The 15608-nt window shown below is 48.4% G+C and overlaps 1 protein-coding gene across 1 annotated transcript; it reads left to right on the top strand.

The window, feature by feature from the left end:
• The first annotated feature begins 7791 nt into the window (after positions 1-7791).
• rag1 (recombination activating 1) lies at positions 7792-15546 on the top strand. The gene is made up of 4 exons (XM_076270502.1): positions 7792-7960; positions 9360-9686; positions 9825-11011; positions 12306-15546. The coding sequence occupies exons 2-4, from the start codon at positions 9382-9384 to the stop codon at positions 14075-14077; spliced, it is 3264 nt and encodes a 1087-aa protein (XP_076126617.1). The 5' UTR covers positions 7792-7960; positions 9360-9381; the 3' UTR covers positions 14078-15546.
• Positions 15547-15608: the final 62 nt, after the last annotated feature.

Raw genomic sequence — 15608 nt, 5'->3', positions numbered from 1 at the left:
GTCGTTCGTCTGCATCACCTCGTCAAGCGCGGTGGAAGGGATGGAGGGTGGGGGTGGGGTGGGGTGGGGGTTTGGGGGCAACTGTGGTCTGGGGTGATAGACAACGCCGCTGCTCTTTTCAAACTCAGACAAGCGAGTTCATTTTCTGCAGTCAGAGGAAAAGAATGGGGATCAATGCCTTACACTGACTTGGCGAGAGATAAAAAAAAAGAAAGAAAGACAGACAATGTGGCCACGCTGAAAAGATAGCCCGGAAAGTTCCGTCCATATCTCAGTGCCGAAAACCAAGTACAACCAACCGAGTCATTTCGAGACAGTTTGAAAACTTATTTACGTCCATCCAAGACACGGCTCTCTTGTCTCCCTGCCGGCTCACTCTGGCTCGGGGTCCTGAGATGGAGAGTCTGCTGCAGCTCTGCATCTGCTCATGTCCAGGTACAACACACACACACACACACACACACACACACACACACACACACACACACACACACACACACACTCCTGCTAGCTTGCTGTCAGTGAGATGTCTGGGTAAACTAACAGCAGTTTGTGAAAACACACTAAGAGAAAAAAAAGATGCTGATACTAAAAGATAGATGATTAAACACACTCTCTACCTCCAACAACAACAACAAAAAGAAAGAAAAGAAAACGAAGAGTGAATGTTGTGAGGCCAGGAGTCTCCAGGCACCGTCAAGCTGGAACTGAGCTGAGGGGGAACCTGATTTAATTAAAGCTGAATTAAAAAGCATTGTTATTTTGATTAAAGACATCGCTCCCTTCACCACCTCGGCTCCTCCTCATCCCGTCGAATCTGCCTGGCTGCTCTCATTTCGCTGGGTTTACTTCCAGGAGATGAGGCCCATCTGGTGAGGGTCTCACTCTGTTGTCTCGTTAAACACACACACACCCACACACACACACACACACACACACACACACACACACACACACACACACAAAATGTTCTTTTTTTTGTTCTCAAGAGCATTCCCCTTCTTTTTGGAGTTTATGTTTTTTGAGAAGCCATTTTCAGTTCCTGCTGACGTTCTGGCACCTCTACACACAGACTGGGCTAAGCAAGTGGCACACTTTCTCAAATCCCCCAAACAACAAAACAGAAACGACACACAGACACACACACATTTTTTAAACGAAAGCCCTGACCCAGTGCAGGTTAGCTGCTCTGAGAGATCCCAAATACGAGCTGGAGCAACGTTCTGCCGCGCTCTGTTCTCTCTGCAGACCCGTCTGCCACAGGCAGCGTGGAACCAGACACGGCTCTGAACGTGGAGCCACCCCAGTGAAGCCACCCCAGACAAACACGTCACGTCAGGGCTCACTCTCCTGCCGAGCTGCTGCCGCCGCTCTTGTACCTCTCTGTCAGATGTGTCGACCACTAGACGACAAAGAGAGAGAGACAGAGAGAGAGAGAGAGTGAGAGAGAGAGGTAAAAGAGAGAGAGAGAGAGAGTGAGTGAGAGGTAAAAGAGAGAGAGAGAGAGAGTGAGTGAGAGAGGTAAAAGTGAGAGAGAGAGTGTGAGAGAGAGAGAGTCGCAAGTAAGAGGAGGAGAAAGAGAGAAGGGAGAAAACGATAGAGGGACAGAAAGAGGAACAAAGTAAGAAATACAGAGATAGAACAATGCTGGAGAGGAGGAGAGAGGAGGAAAAGAGAGAGAGAGAGAGAGAGAGAAGCACAGAGAATAAGCGACAGAAAGGGGAGCAGAGAGAGCGAGCGCTGAGGGAGAGGAGATGAGAAATGTGTGGAGACAGGGGCAGAGAGGGAGACTAATGAGCTAAGCTGCATTCTGATAATCACATTAATGATTATTAGGGGGCGCTGCAGCCAGAGTAATGAGTCAGGGGAAAGGCACAGAGGCAGAGAGAGAGAGAGAGAGAGAGAGGGAGGGAGAGAGAGAGAGAGAGAGAGGGAGGGAGAGAGAGAGGATGAGGAGAAGTGAGAGAGAAAGAGGGAGATGTGGGGAGAGGGAGAGTTAGTGGGAAAGACATAGAGGTGGATGGAGAATGAGGGAAAGAGAGAGAGTCTGAGAGAAGTGGTGGTGGTGGTGGTGGTGGTGGTGGTGGTGGAGAGTCTCCCTCTGCTCCTTCTGGAGCTCCATCTGTCACCACTGTCTGCCACGGGCACAGCTGGGTCAAGCAGGGCCATGACAACCAGCCCTGCCCAACCCACATGAGAAGTCCAGACTATATCAGACAGAGAGAGGGTGGAGGAGAGAGACAAGGGGAGAGAGGGAGGGAGGGAGGCAGACAGAGAGAAAGGGAGAAACAGAGACAGAGAGAGAGAAAGAAAAGAAATGGAATGTGGCAGACAGAGAGAAAGGAGAGAGAGAGAGAAGACAGGCAGAAAGAGGCAAAGGAATAAAAAGAGTAAGTGGGAAACAACTAAAAAAATAAAGGTGGATAAAGAAGGAGACAGTGAGGAAAGAGAGGGAAAAAGAGAAAGAGAATGGCTGCTACCTTTGACAAATGGGTTCTCGCTTGGGGAAACAGTTTAAAATATTAATTCACAAAATAAACTAAACAGAGGGGAAATAGCAAGGCAGGTGGGGGAGAGGAGAAGGGGGTGAAGGAGGGATAGAGAAACAGGTTTAGAGAGGGAGAGAGAGAGAGAGCAGGAGAATGATCGGAAGCCAAGCTGATTTAACCACATGGAGACGAGGGAGGGGTGCATAATTCAGACCAAAAGGGTTTGTGTATTACACTCATATCTGCAGTGATATGGCCCTCTTAAACCTTTAGTGGGATGATATCCTCAGTGGCTGCATTTCATCTCAGATAAGCAGTGGCACGGGCACATAAATGCCAAACAAGCCCGCGGTGCTGCACGGGTTTCCCGCGAGTCGGGTCGGCTGAAGGCCAGCGGCGCAGGCAGTAGGAGAGACCGGGAGCGGACCTCTCCCCAGCCCCCCCCCTTTGACAGGTGCAAGATTTATGAACAGGACATGCTGTCACTTCTCATTGATGACCAGAAGCAAGGAAAAAGGTGCTGGCCTCAAAGGGACCTCGTAAGCTCCCTTGTGCACTGCCTGACAGGCCCCAATGTCAATGTCTTCATTTAGGACCGCCGATGCCAGCAGACATATAATAATATAATAGTAATAGCATGCATGTTGTGCTGGGCAGTCTAGGGGAGCCGGTCAGATTGATTTTTCTATATCCCTTCCTGACTGACTGGACGAAAGATTTTCATCACCGCCTCTTATTTTTTATCTCATCTCGCCACATGTGTTTAATAATACACAAGACCTGATGTTACATTCCTTCTAGAACAGGACACGCTGTCACTTCTCATTGACGACTGGGAAAGAAGGACCGGTGCAGTCCCAAGATCTGTCATGGCTGCTGTGCTGTTGGTACTGGTAGATGTTCTGTTGTCCTTCACAGAGCGATTCTTTCCTTCATTGCCTTTGCACCTGCTTTCTGCACAATGACAAAAAGTTCAATCTGACCGGATCTAATGGAACAGGATGTATATTGTGCATGACCACTCAAATTGATTTTTCTATTTCATCACCTGACTAGTGCCCATTCTGTTAAAGTCTTAATAGTAGTAAAAAAGACCTGAAAACATAACTGTATATGAGAGCTTTTAGTTAACTCACTTTTATGTTGTAGCCTATTTCTTCACATTATTTTACATTCTACTGCTGCTATTTACAGAGTCTTCCTATTTTCACTGCATAAGTTGTATTATATGTGTTGTTGTATCTATCTCCTTACCATCTTCTGAATTCTCATTTTTACTTATTATTATTATTATTATTACTATCATTATTATTACTATTATTATTATACTGTGGGTGTGTTGGGGGGAGGGCAGCAGATGTTTGTACTTCACATGCTGATCTCTGTAGGCCTACCTTACGTAAACTACTAAACTGAGCGGTATGTGTATTTGTATATGATCTTGATTTTCTGTGGTTAATCTTCTCTAACCATACAGTAGGTCCCAATGCTCCCAACGCTGCTTGATTCCACTTGGATGACTTTATGTTTCTGCAACAGTGTGTAGCACTAAAACTCTCTTCCTGGACTGATAAAAGCACACACCAGCTCAGCGGCTCTGAGCTGAAAATGTCCCCTTGTTCAGTTGTCCCTCAAACCTCCTCATTTAGTCAGGAAACAAACCTACAGACAGAAGCCAGGTGGCCATATGCACATGCCATGCCCCCCCCCATTAATCAAACTGCCACCCCGTTTATCAATAACAAGTTGACCAGCAGGCGCAAAGAGACGCGGGTCTCCCGGGGTCTGGCCTTGTTTGTCAGGAGACATCTGCAGCTCGCCCAACGTGTGTGCCAGAGCCTACTTCTAACACTGTCCAAAATGTGGGAAGAGTTGCCCTCAATGCCCAACCCAGCAGTAAATACTTCACAGCTTGTTTGGGGTTTCATTTGACAAATAGGAAACAAAACACACACTGGAGGATGAACACGAAACACATCTTGCATGCACAGAGAGAGAGAGAGAGAGAGAGAGAGAGAGAGAGAGAGAGAGAGAGAGAGAGAGAGAGAGAGAGAGAGAGAGAGAGCCACCCTGCAATAAGCGTCTGCAGCTTGGCCTGCAGCCTATCTCTAGCACTAACACTCCAGAATGGGAAGAAACAAACATAGAAAGGGTGCCTCCAATTCCAGCCCAGCAGTAGGTATAACATCCCATCAAGATCTCTGAAGATGTGTGTGGACAGGTTGTGGACAAGATGTGTGTGTGCTAGGCAGTTCAGAGATGGCTGTGACGTGAACATGTTTTTTTTTTTTTTAATGTAGTACAGGTATGTGGGTGCACTAGTAGTATGTATGTGAGTATGTTTGTGTGAATGTGTCTGTGTATGTGTGTATGCATATGTCTATCCTTATGCATATACATACTGTGTATGTGTGTGTGTGTGTGTGTGTGTATGTGTATGTCTGTGTGTGTGTGTGTGTGTGTGTGTGTGTGTGTGTGTGTGTGTGTGTGTGTGTGTGTGTGTGTGTGTGTAAAATGTGTGTGTAAAAGTAAGTCTTAAGTCTTAAGGGCAAGGAATGACTGACTACTACAGAAAGGGGGATCCTGATGCAGACCGGAGTCAAATATCAATCTAATTATGATGCCTTTTTCTGCACTAAAGTATATGGACACAAGCAAGGCCATCTCCACCCTAGTACTGTTCAAGACAATTGTCCCAAACAAACTGCAGACATTAACAGTGAGCCTCCCCTCTCGACAGTCCGTAGTTTATAAATAATCTAAATTGTGTTCACGGAGACAACATGAATTATATAGAGGCAACCACACTATCACACACACACAGACAGGCAGACAGGCAGACAGACACGCACAGATGTACGTACGCAGACATGCACACACACATACTGTACACACACACACTCGGCTGCCCCTCTGCTGATGCAACAAGTGTTTGTTCGCCTTTAGCAAACACAGGTCTCCACAAAAATATTGTGAACAAACGAAGAGAAGAGTTGAAAAAGAAAGACTAAAAGAAAATGAAAGAGAGAAAACTGTGAGCCCGACTGCGTGGCTAACTTGACATCCTGCTTTCTGTCCATTTGAAGCTCGCCCCCTCCTACACATCCAAAACACCTCAACAAACAGACCTCAAACTTCTTCCCCTTTTAATTTTCTCTCATTATGATATTGGTAACTTTAACTATTCATTATTATTATTATTAGCATTGAACATTACAGAGACATTTGATCTCTGACCTGACCCCCCCCCCCCCCCAAAAAAAACAAAAAAACAAATCAGACAACAACAACAGTCAACAACAACAACAATGAACACAAGGAAGGCGTTTGTAAAAATCTTAGGCTTCTACTAATCCTAGATGCGGGGACGCGGTCTGTGGGTGTTTTCAGGGGGGGTGGGGGGTGGGTGTGGGTGGGTGGGGGGGTGCAGCCTCTGACTGTGTGTCTAATGACTTGGCTGACAAATCCAGCGGCAGCAGCTAGAGGCCCCGTTGCGAGGCGATGAGATTAATCCCGGGGATGAATCCAAACCCAGCGATCTTCTGCAAATATGCTGACTATCTGCGGAAACACGATATCAAATAATACACTCTAATTAACACACATCCAGAGTCACAATGAGAAGACAATTCCAAGAAAAGCAAATACAAAGCCCGTACCCTATGAATTCAATTTCCCCCACCCTGTCAGAGCCAAGGCTTAGTGTCAATAATAATCAACAGTGCTCCATATGTGTTGATGTCTCGGGGAGGGCTGTCAATCAAAATGGAGTTTTATTCACTTGTGTCTCGATTCGTTCTTAGTTCATTTTCATGTCACCTTTACTGTAACAGCTGTCACTCGTTACCAGTGGTTAAAGTGATATTTGGCAGGTGGGGGAACCCTAAAATTCAGTGTTGATGCAACGGGGAAAAATGACTCACTGTTGGACAACATATTGAGTATTGTGGTGTAGCAATACTTTATGGACAAAAATTGCTAGCTTTATGGACAAAAACCATTTATTTTAACAATATCATTGCGCTATATGAAAGAATATATTTATTATTAATTTATCTGAGGTGGCGGAACTGAGCCCCCCCCCCCCCCCCCACACACACACACACACACACACTTTAACCCCTGCTCATTACCATCAAGTGCTGCTGCTCCAGTGGGCCAGACTATACTGCAAGAGCAGATTTGGGACACAATGTACTTAGTGTACTAGCTGAAGAACAATGTTACCTGAACTTGACTCTACAAGTTAAAGCCATTTAACTTTTCATTAGTCATCATAGACAATGCACTTGTGATGTCCTGATGCGTTGCTGAGAGTACAAAAGAGGCTCTACTAAAGATTAGGTTTAAAAATTAAGTTGGGAGTTTGTTGAATTGATGAATAGCTAGAGTCACTATCACACACTGTCCTGTTTTTGTGAAACTAACTGTAAAATGTGTAAAAGTGTGTATGTGTATCTGTGGTGGGAATGCATTTCTCACACTGAGAGATGCCCAAGTCTGTTTGGATGCGTAGCAGCTCTAAAGCATTTTATAAATAGAAGCAGTTGTTATTGGTCAAATACAGCTGGTCAAAAAGCTCTTCAAAAGTAAGGGGGCTTTTGTAAGTACTTATCTCTCTCTATGTGTGTAAACAGACTTGTTTGGTTTGTTTGGTATCTGGGTGGTGGGGAGTTGGAGTTGCATCTCCATGCTTTGCAGCACCTGGCTATGGAGAACGTTCTGGGGATGGGGAGGGTGGGTAGACTCCAGCTGGTGTACATTAAGGTATTTGTGTTTGTGAACTGATGTTAGTGTGTGTGTGTGTGTGTGTGTGTGTGTGTGTGTGTGTGTGTGTGTGTGTGTGTGTGTGTGTGTGTGTGTGTGTGTGTGTTGGTGTGTGTATGTGTGTGTGTATGCATAATGTGAGCACACAGGGGTGGATGGAGTGTAAGAAGAATCAATATGTTAAAGTGTAGGTGAAGAGTATGCACTCTGTGTGTGTTTAAAGATGCACTCTGTGTCTGTGTGTTTTATTTTAGTCTGAAAGAGTCAGTGAGTGTGTTGTGAGTGTCAGTTAATGTAAAGTTAATGTGTGTGTGTGTGTGTGTGTGTGTGTGTGTGTGTGTGTGTGTGTGTGTGTGTGTGGTGGTAGTAGTGGTATTGGAGGGGGGGTGCTTTATCATCCTTCTCATCTAGCTCTCAGGTGCAAGGGCTTGTCTGTTGAGGCACCCCCCCCACCCCCCCCCCCCCCACACACACACTGGGGTATAAATATGGCTGTCTCCCTCCCATGGAGCAACACAGTCCTTTGAGGAGAAGCCAAGCCAGGATCCAAGCAACGAGAAACACAGGAGCAGAGAAGTACTCAGACTCCCTCCCTCCTCGCCTGCCTCTTTCCCTCACTCACTGGGTTTAAATGCCCCTGGGCCCCCATGCGGACAAGCCCCCTGGGGATTCAAAGCCAGCTGAGACCGAAAAAAAAAAACAAGGTGAGCCCAGCTGACTGGCTGACTGACAGACTGACACACTCAGTGACTCAATGACTCGGAGTGGCAAACATACTCTGGTATGCAGAGGAGAGAGTGAGAGACCCTGCTATAAAGACTGAAAAATAGAGAGATAGAGAGAAAGAGAGGTTGATAGAGAGATTGATAGGTAGAGAGAGAGAGAGAGAGACAGGATGGATAAAAAGATGGAGTGAAAATAACGGCTGAGTGAACTGATAAACACTGTGGAAAGCTAGTTACAAAGCTGCAGACAAAGGCACTGAGGAGAGTAGGAGGATGCCACCATGTTTCCTACATGGACCCTCCATGGTAAGCATGGGATGTTTTCTTAGTGATTTTCTTGATGCTGTTTGTTCATGTTTAGCAATACTGCTCTGCATATGTGTAACAACAGACTTCCTTACATTTATAAAATGGATGGTGACATAGTCACTGTTTAAGGATGTGGAATGCATGACAACAGGTGCCATACACAAAACTTTGAGTTGTACTGTAGGTCACATTCCTACTTTTCCATCATGGAGTATTTTTTTAACCACCTTGCTGGTATTGACTGATGCAGAAAAGATTAGCACTCAACATTTCAACAGTTTCATGATTTTAACAGCAGCAGCAGCAGCTTCTGTCTTATTGGACATTGCATTTACCATGCACTATCTCTAATTGGCTCATTTTTAAAAACCTTTGCCATGGATTTTACATAAAGGGGAGGGGGGGGGGGGGGGGGGGGGTTGGGCACCTTTCCATCCCGCTCAATCAATACTTATAAATCGAGTTTCATGTTTGTGTTCTTTTTCTTGCACTTTTAAATGTCAGTGCTAAACTTCTCGAACTTGGACCAGCGCTGACAGAGAAAATGACTCATATAGGTGATTGACAGGCCCAAAGGGAGAGAAGGGCCTACTTTGCAAATATGCAGTGTCCATGAAAAAAAAAGTCACTGAGAGAGAGAGAGAGAGAGAGAGAGAGAGAGAGAGAGAGAGAGAGGGGAAGAGTAAGTCTGAGTCCAGGAAAAGGAGAGCTGAGGGAGAGAGATGAGATGAAGTTTTTAGCCATGGATCGATTCTCGAATGCCTGTCTCATGCATTTTACAGAGGACTTAAATGCCACTTAAGGCATAATGCTGACCTGTGGGTTCAGCACGAGCTTCTCACTTCTGAGTGGGGATTTTCAGGGCCACTCCATGAGGCATTCCAGAGGACTTAGACTAATCTATGCGATTGTGTCATGGGTGCGCCAGTAAAATGCTATTGAAATGCTTTGTGGAATTGAAGGCTTTAGATTTTTTTTTTGCTGCTAACACATCACAGTCTTTCATCGTCTTGTGAATTGCAAAGCTTGATCTTTTCCACCTTGCTCTTTTTCTACTCTGCTGCTGCAGTACTTGACGCCTGGCTGATGTCATGGAGTCGCGGACGAATATCCCCAGGTATGCAATGCCGGACGAGGTGCAGCACACATACTCCAAGTTTTCGGACTGGAAGTTCAAGTTGTTCCGGGTCAGGTCCATGGAGAAGGCGCCCCTGCCCAGCGAGCCCCCTCCGAACGTGGCGGTTCCCCCAAAGTCCCAGGGGGATGAGGATCTGGGGCATCCAGGCAGCCTGATGAAGCTCTGCCTCGGGGGCAAGAGCAAGGAGAACGTGGAGGCCGCCAGCCAGCGCGTGGACCAGAAGCTGCAGGAGATGGACACTCACATGGGCTGCCTCAAGTAAGCACATCTCTCACTCTCACCCCCCCCCCCCTCTAGTCTATTAAATATGAACCATGTCAGTCCGTCTCTGGCTCTATCAGAGTTGACAGCCTGTGAGACACTAAAGTGGCTTGATCAATCTCTCCCTGTCTCTAGGAGTTTGTGCCGCCTCTGTGGGATGTCACTGCGCAAAGCCAAGGGGCCCGAGCACGATGTCCAAGACACGCTGGACGAATCCAGTCGGCTCTCCCTGCGCAAGATGGGCTGCAAGGCCCAGGGCTGGCCGGAGGTCATCCTGAAGGTGTTCAAGGTGGACGTGGCGGCGGACATGGAGACGGTGCACCCGCAGGCATTCTGCCACCGCTGCTGGATGGCCGCCATGAGGGGGGGTGGCTTCTGTTCCTTCGGCCCGACCCGGGTGCCCGAATGGCGGCCGCACACCTCCGGCTGTCCGCTCTGCTTCCCCAAGAAGCCCTCGGCCTTTCAGCGCAAGGGGCGCAAGCGTGCCAAAGCCCTCCGAAGAGCCCCGGCTCTGGCCAAAAGGGTGAAGCGGGAAGCCCAGAGTGTCGCTGCTGGCGTCGGGGGCAAGAGGGTGCTGAGAGCCTTAGTGGACCAGCAGCAGCAGCAGCAGCAGCAGCCACCACATGGGCCTGTGAGCAGGAGCAGCAGGGTGAAGCCGGACACACAGAGGGCCCTGTGGGTGAAGAACATCACCCTCTGCCAGAGAGACCACCTGAGCTCCAAGCTGCTGCCCGACGACCTGCCCGCCGACTTCCTCCGCGCCGTCACCTGCCAGGTGTGCGACCACCTGCTGAGCGACCCCGTCCAGTCCCCCTGCCGACACCTCTTCTGCCGTGGCTGCATCCTCAAGTACAGCCGGGCGCTGGGCGCCCAGTGCCCAGCCTGCGAGCTGCCCTGCCCGGAGCCCACAGAGCTGAAGGGCCCGCCCAAGGCCTTCCTGGTGGTGCTGCAGTCCCTGCCTCTGCTGTGCCCCAGGGAGGGCTGTGGCGAGCTGGTCAGGATGGACTCCTTCAGGGCCCACTGCCAAGGCCACCTCCATCAGAGGCAGCCGGACGAAGACGACCTGCTGGGCCCGGATGTGGACAGGGATCTGGACGGATACCTGCCGGTCAACAAGGGCGGGCGCCCACGCCAGCACCTGCTGTCCCTCACCAGGCGTGCGCAGAAGCACCGGCTCAAGGAGCTGAAGAACCAGGTGCGGGCGTTCGCCGACAAGGAGGAAGGAGGGGACACCAAGTCTGTCTGTCTGACACTCTTCCTGCTGGCTCTGAGGGCAGGGAACGAGCACAAACAGGCGGATGAGCTGGAGGCCATGATGCAAGGTAAAGTACCACCCCACTGGCCTCAGTACAGCTGTCCTGCTGCTAACCCTCTGTACTCTAAAACCTGTGAGACACTTTTGAGACTAGCAGCAGAGATTGCCCACAGTCAGGTCTGGGCACATTACTATGTAAAGGGTAAATTTAAATTTCATTTCACTTATAGAGTGCCAAAACATTACACATGTCCCATGGCGCTTTACACATGTCTCATGGCGCTTTGGGAGAGTGAACTGGATGGGGAGTAAAACAAACAAATTAGACTAACCTATTAAATTATTTATAAAGCAGCAGACAGAAGATGTATTAGTGTCCACTAAATTGGTGACAGAGTTAGAAAAAACCTTTTGGCAAGGTCACATGTAAATGTTGTCCCCATGTGGAATAGCATCATTCATTTAAAGTTTCATTTCTAACTTGTTGCCATATTTTTTGTCTGAAGAATTCAATAATGCAGATGGACTCCACAAACATTCATACATAATTTACTTGTGACCATTACTTTTTTATGAAATAATTTGTGAACCTTCATAGCATATGCTACATAAAAATGAGATGGTGGAGTTGTATGTGTGCTTTTTTTTATGGTGGTGAGATGACCATAAACTTTAAACAGGGCTGTCACCATCTCTCTTCCTCCATGTCACTCTGACTCACAATAACAGTTCTTGTCAAGAGCCTGTTAGGCTGAAAACAACAGCGCCTGCTCTTGTTTCTGTAAATGACACAGGCTGCAGAATCCAGCACCCTGGGGAATCGGGCCCAGCTGGCGTCTGTTTTCATCATCAACCAATAGATCAGTTCTGTCAGCTTCGCCGATTCACCCCTCGTCCTATTATAGCAGTAATGATCATTACAAATGTAGCTCTGTGTAAAGGACACTCTCTGAGCCACTGCTATCACCACAACATTGAATAATTTGCACAGATATGCAGTGTGTATATGCATGAATTGAAAAGGCACATACACATATACAGTCACAAAATATACACAAACGCCCAGAAACACTCACACAGACACACTGACACACAAAACTACACACTCACACACACAGTCACACTCACACACACACACACACACACACACACACGCACAACACACACACACACACACACGCACACACGCACAAACACACACACACACACACACACACACACACTCACATACATTCACATACATGTATGCATAAAAATCACACACACAAACACACATACAAACTGTAATGTTTTTCATCCCTCATGCCTTGCATTCTCACCCAGCATGCTCCCTGTTTCTCTGTCTCTGTTTACTGACACAGGCAGGGGGTATGGTTTGCATCCTGCTGTGTGCCTTGCCATCAGGGTCAACACCTTCCTCAGCTGCAGCCAGTACCACAAGATGTACCGCACCGTCAAGGCCACCAGTGGGCGCCAAATCTTCCAGCCGCTGCATACCCTGCGCGCCGCTGAGAAGGAGCTGCTGCCGGGCTTCCACCCCTTCGAGTGGCAGCCAGCTCTGAAGGCCGTGTCTAGTAGCTGGGACGTGGGCATCCTGGACGGGCTCTCGGGCTGGATGAGCTCGGTGGAGGACGTGCCTGCGGACACCATCGCCCGGCGCTTCCGCTACGACGTGGCATTGGTGTCGGCGCTCAAGGACCTGGAGGAGGACCTGATGGAGGGCCTGAGGGAGCAGGGCCTGGACGACAGCTCAGTGACGGGCTTCAACGTCACCATCAAGGAGTCGTGCGACGGCATGGGCGACGTGAGCGAGAAGCACGGCGGCGGGCCGGCGCTGCCCGAGAAGGCCGTGCGCTTCTCCTTCACCATCATGTCGGTGTCGGCGCAGGTGGAGCCCGAGGACGATGAGCCAGCCAGCTCCCCGGTGATCATCTTCCACGAGATGAAGCCCAACTCGGAGCTCTCCTGCAAGCCGCTGTGCCTGATGTTCGTGGACGAGTCGGACCACGAGACGCTCACGGCCATCCTGGGCCCCGTGGTGGCTGAGCGGGACGCCATGAAGGAGAGCCGCCTCATCCTGTCGCTGGGCGGCCTGCCGCGCTCGTTCCGTTTCCACTTTCGGGGCACGGGCTATGACGAAAAGATGGTGCGTGAGATGGAGGGGCTGGAGGCGTCCGGCTCCACCTACATCTGCACGCTGTGCGACTCCACGCGCGCCGAGGCCTCGCACAACATGGTGCTGCACACCATCACGCGCAGCCACCAGGAGAACCTCGAGCGCTACGAGCTGTGGCGCACCAACCCGTTCGCCGAGTCGGCTGATGAGCTGCGTGACCGCGTCAAGGGCGTCTCGGCCAAGGCCTTCATGGAGACGCAGCCCACGCTGGACGCGCTGCACTGTGACATCGGCAACGCCACCGAGTTCTACAAGATCTTCCAGGACGAGATCGGCGAGATGCACGCCCGCCACGGCAACTCTCCGCCGCCCGACCGCGAGGAACGTCGGCGGTGGCGCGCGGCGCTCGACAAGCAGCTGCGCAAGAAGCTCAAGCTCAAGCCGGTGATGCGCATGAACGGCAACTACGCGCGGCGCCTGATGACGGCTGAAGCGGTGGAGGTGGTGTGCGAACTGGTGCCCTCGGAGGAGCGGCGGCAGCTGCTGCGCGAGCTCGTGGGGCTCTATCTGCAGATGAAGCCCGTGTGGCGCTCCACCTGGCCAGCACGTGAGTGCCCAGACCAGCTGTGCCGCTACAGCTTCAACTCGCAGCGCTTCGCCGAGCTGCTCTCCACTGCCTTCAGGTACCGCTACGACGGCAAGATCACCAACTACCTGCACAAGACACTGGCGCACGTGCCCGAGATCGTGGAGCGTGACGGCTCCATTGGCGCCTGGGCCAGCGAGGGCAACGAGTCCGGCAACAAGCTCTTCCGACGCTTCCGCAAAATGAACGCCCGGCAGTCCAAGACCTTCGAGCTGGAAGACGTACTCAAGCACCACTGGCTGTACACATCCAAGTACCTGCAGAAGTTTATGGAGGCCCATAAGAACTCAGCCAAGGCCCTGCAGGCCACTATAAACCCAGAGGAGATTGTGGACGACAGTGATATGTTACTGGAGGTTCCAGACTTCTAAGAGTCTGAGTTGAAATATGTAGTAGTTAGGAAAGGGCCTTCAGTCAGTTGTTGACTTCTAGTGCCGATGTGGATTTTTATTGGTGATTTGTGAAATGGGTTCACAGGATTCTTTCTGTCTTGATACATTTCTTGTTCAGTATTCAACAATGGGTTTTAATTTCAGACATTTAAACGATGCAATAGAACACATTCTGCTTCTTTAAAGTGAATGATGATAAGCTTTATATTCCATTCAGAGGTTCCAGACAGTTAAGATAACTTCCTCTGTGTCACTATAAGGGACTTCCACTTGCTCTCTCCATCTGTGTTTGTAAATGCAAAATAAATTGCTTTACGTTGAAGGTTGGATCAGAAGGGAATAGACTCCCTTTCTCCCCCTCGGCTTTTAAGAGGAGGATTTTGAGACTTTTTATCTTGGGCTCCACATGAAATATGAGAGAGTTTATTGTATTGCAAGGTTATGACACATTCATGAATTTATACAAAAGGATTATTTATGGAAACAGATGAAAATGCTGTAAGTCACCGGGAGGAAATTGTGTTAAGGGAGCCCACATTTATGATAGCTGTATTAATTTATCACTTGGGCTGAGGCGAAATGGAATTAGGGAAACTCAAATTGTCTTAGTTTTGGGGGTGCTGGGGAAAAGGATTGCTTTAGAGCTATATATCTGGCTCCAGGGGTAAAGCAACAGGGCATGGATGACTTTGAAATACCCCTATATATTTCCGCTCACCGGCACAGTGTATGAGAGTGGCAACAATTCTACCTCCATTTCAGAATAAAAGGACACATTGACCTTCTACTAAATCACAGTAAAAGAAAGCTCCAGACTACAATTGCCATACAAAGCCTGAGGAGGCACTTAGCTTTTCGGGGGGAAGGCCACTTCCTGAGTGGCACTGACGCAGTCTCACATGTCGACACTAGAACTGGCACCATGCCAAAGCACGCTCATCTCCAAAGTTGTCTTAGCTTAAGACCTTTACCTTGTCTTTACTGTCTGAGATGTCATATGCACATTTCAGTGTAACGTGTACACAAAATCTTTTGTAAACCTTCTTTTATGTGTTGTTTTAACTCTGGCTTAAATCTCAGATTATGTTACACTGTCTTCACTGAAAACATCTCTGTATTCTTAATTGATGTATATTGTATTATCTCTCTCATACACACATCATAATTGATGTACAAGTACAAGTCACATATTTGAGTCTTCATATTTTTTCATAAGACAGCTGATCTTAAAAACATTGCGCAAAAATCCATTTAGCTAATTTGACATTACATTTGACATTTTCATTTCTGATTTTCTGTATTACTGTTATTCAGTAATCAATATAAGATGATTTGTTGATTAAGTTCTGTCTTTCCTGTTTAATTAATTGTCATTTTGATAACAGTTGTTTTCAATATTTGTTGCTGCAATTACTGACTGTATGGCATGTATAATGTCAAGACTTTTGTTGTGTTCTGATTGATGCAACTGAAAATAAAGAATTTGAAACCCACACATGACTTTTGTCAA

Source organism: Alosa pseudoharengus, unplaced genomic scaffold (assembly GCF_046254945.1).
Source record: "Alosa pseudoharengus isolate Yale_2024_CS ecotype anadromous, Long Island Sound unplaced genomic scaffold, YU_APseudo_1.1 YU_APseudo_1.1_scf_10, whole genome shotgun sequence".
NCBI classification, from domain to species: domain Eukaryota; kingdom Metazoa; phylum Chordata; class Actinopteri; order Clupeiformes; family Clupeidae; genus Alosa; species Alosa pseudoharengus.
Note: the sequence above shows the minus strand (reverse complement) of the source record. Positions and strands in the feature narration are given on the sequence as shown.

Coding starts and splice junctions, on each gene's coding strand:
- rag1 (XM_076270502.1), top strand. CDS start 9,382: ATGGAGTCGCGGACGAATATCCCCAGGTATGCAATGCCGGACGAGGTG. Junction 9,687..9,824: donor ACTCACATGGGCTGCCTCAA/GTAAGCACATCT, acceptor CCCTGTCTCTAG/GAGTTTGTGCCGCCTCTGTG. Junction 11,012..12,305: donor GCTGGAGGCCATGATGCAAG/GTAAAGTACCAC, acceptor TTACTGACACAG/GCAGGGGGTATGGTTTGCAT.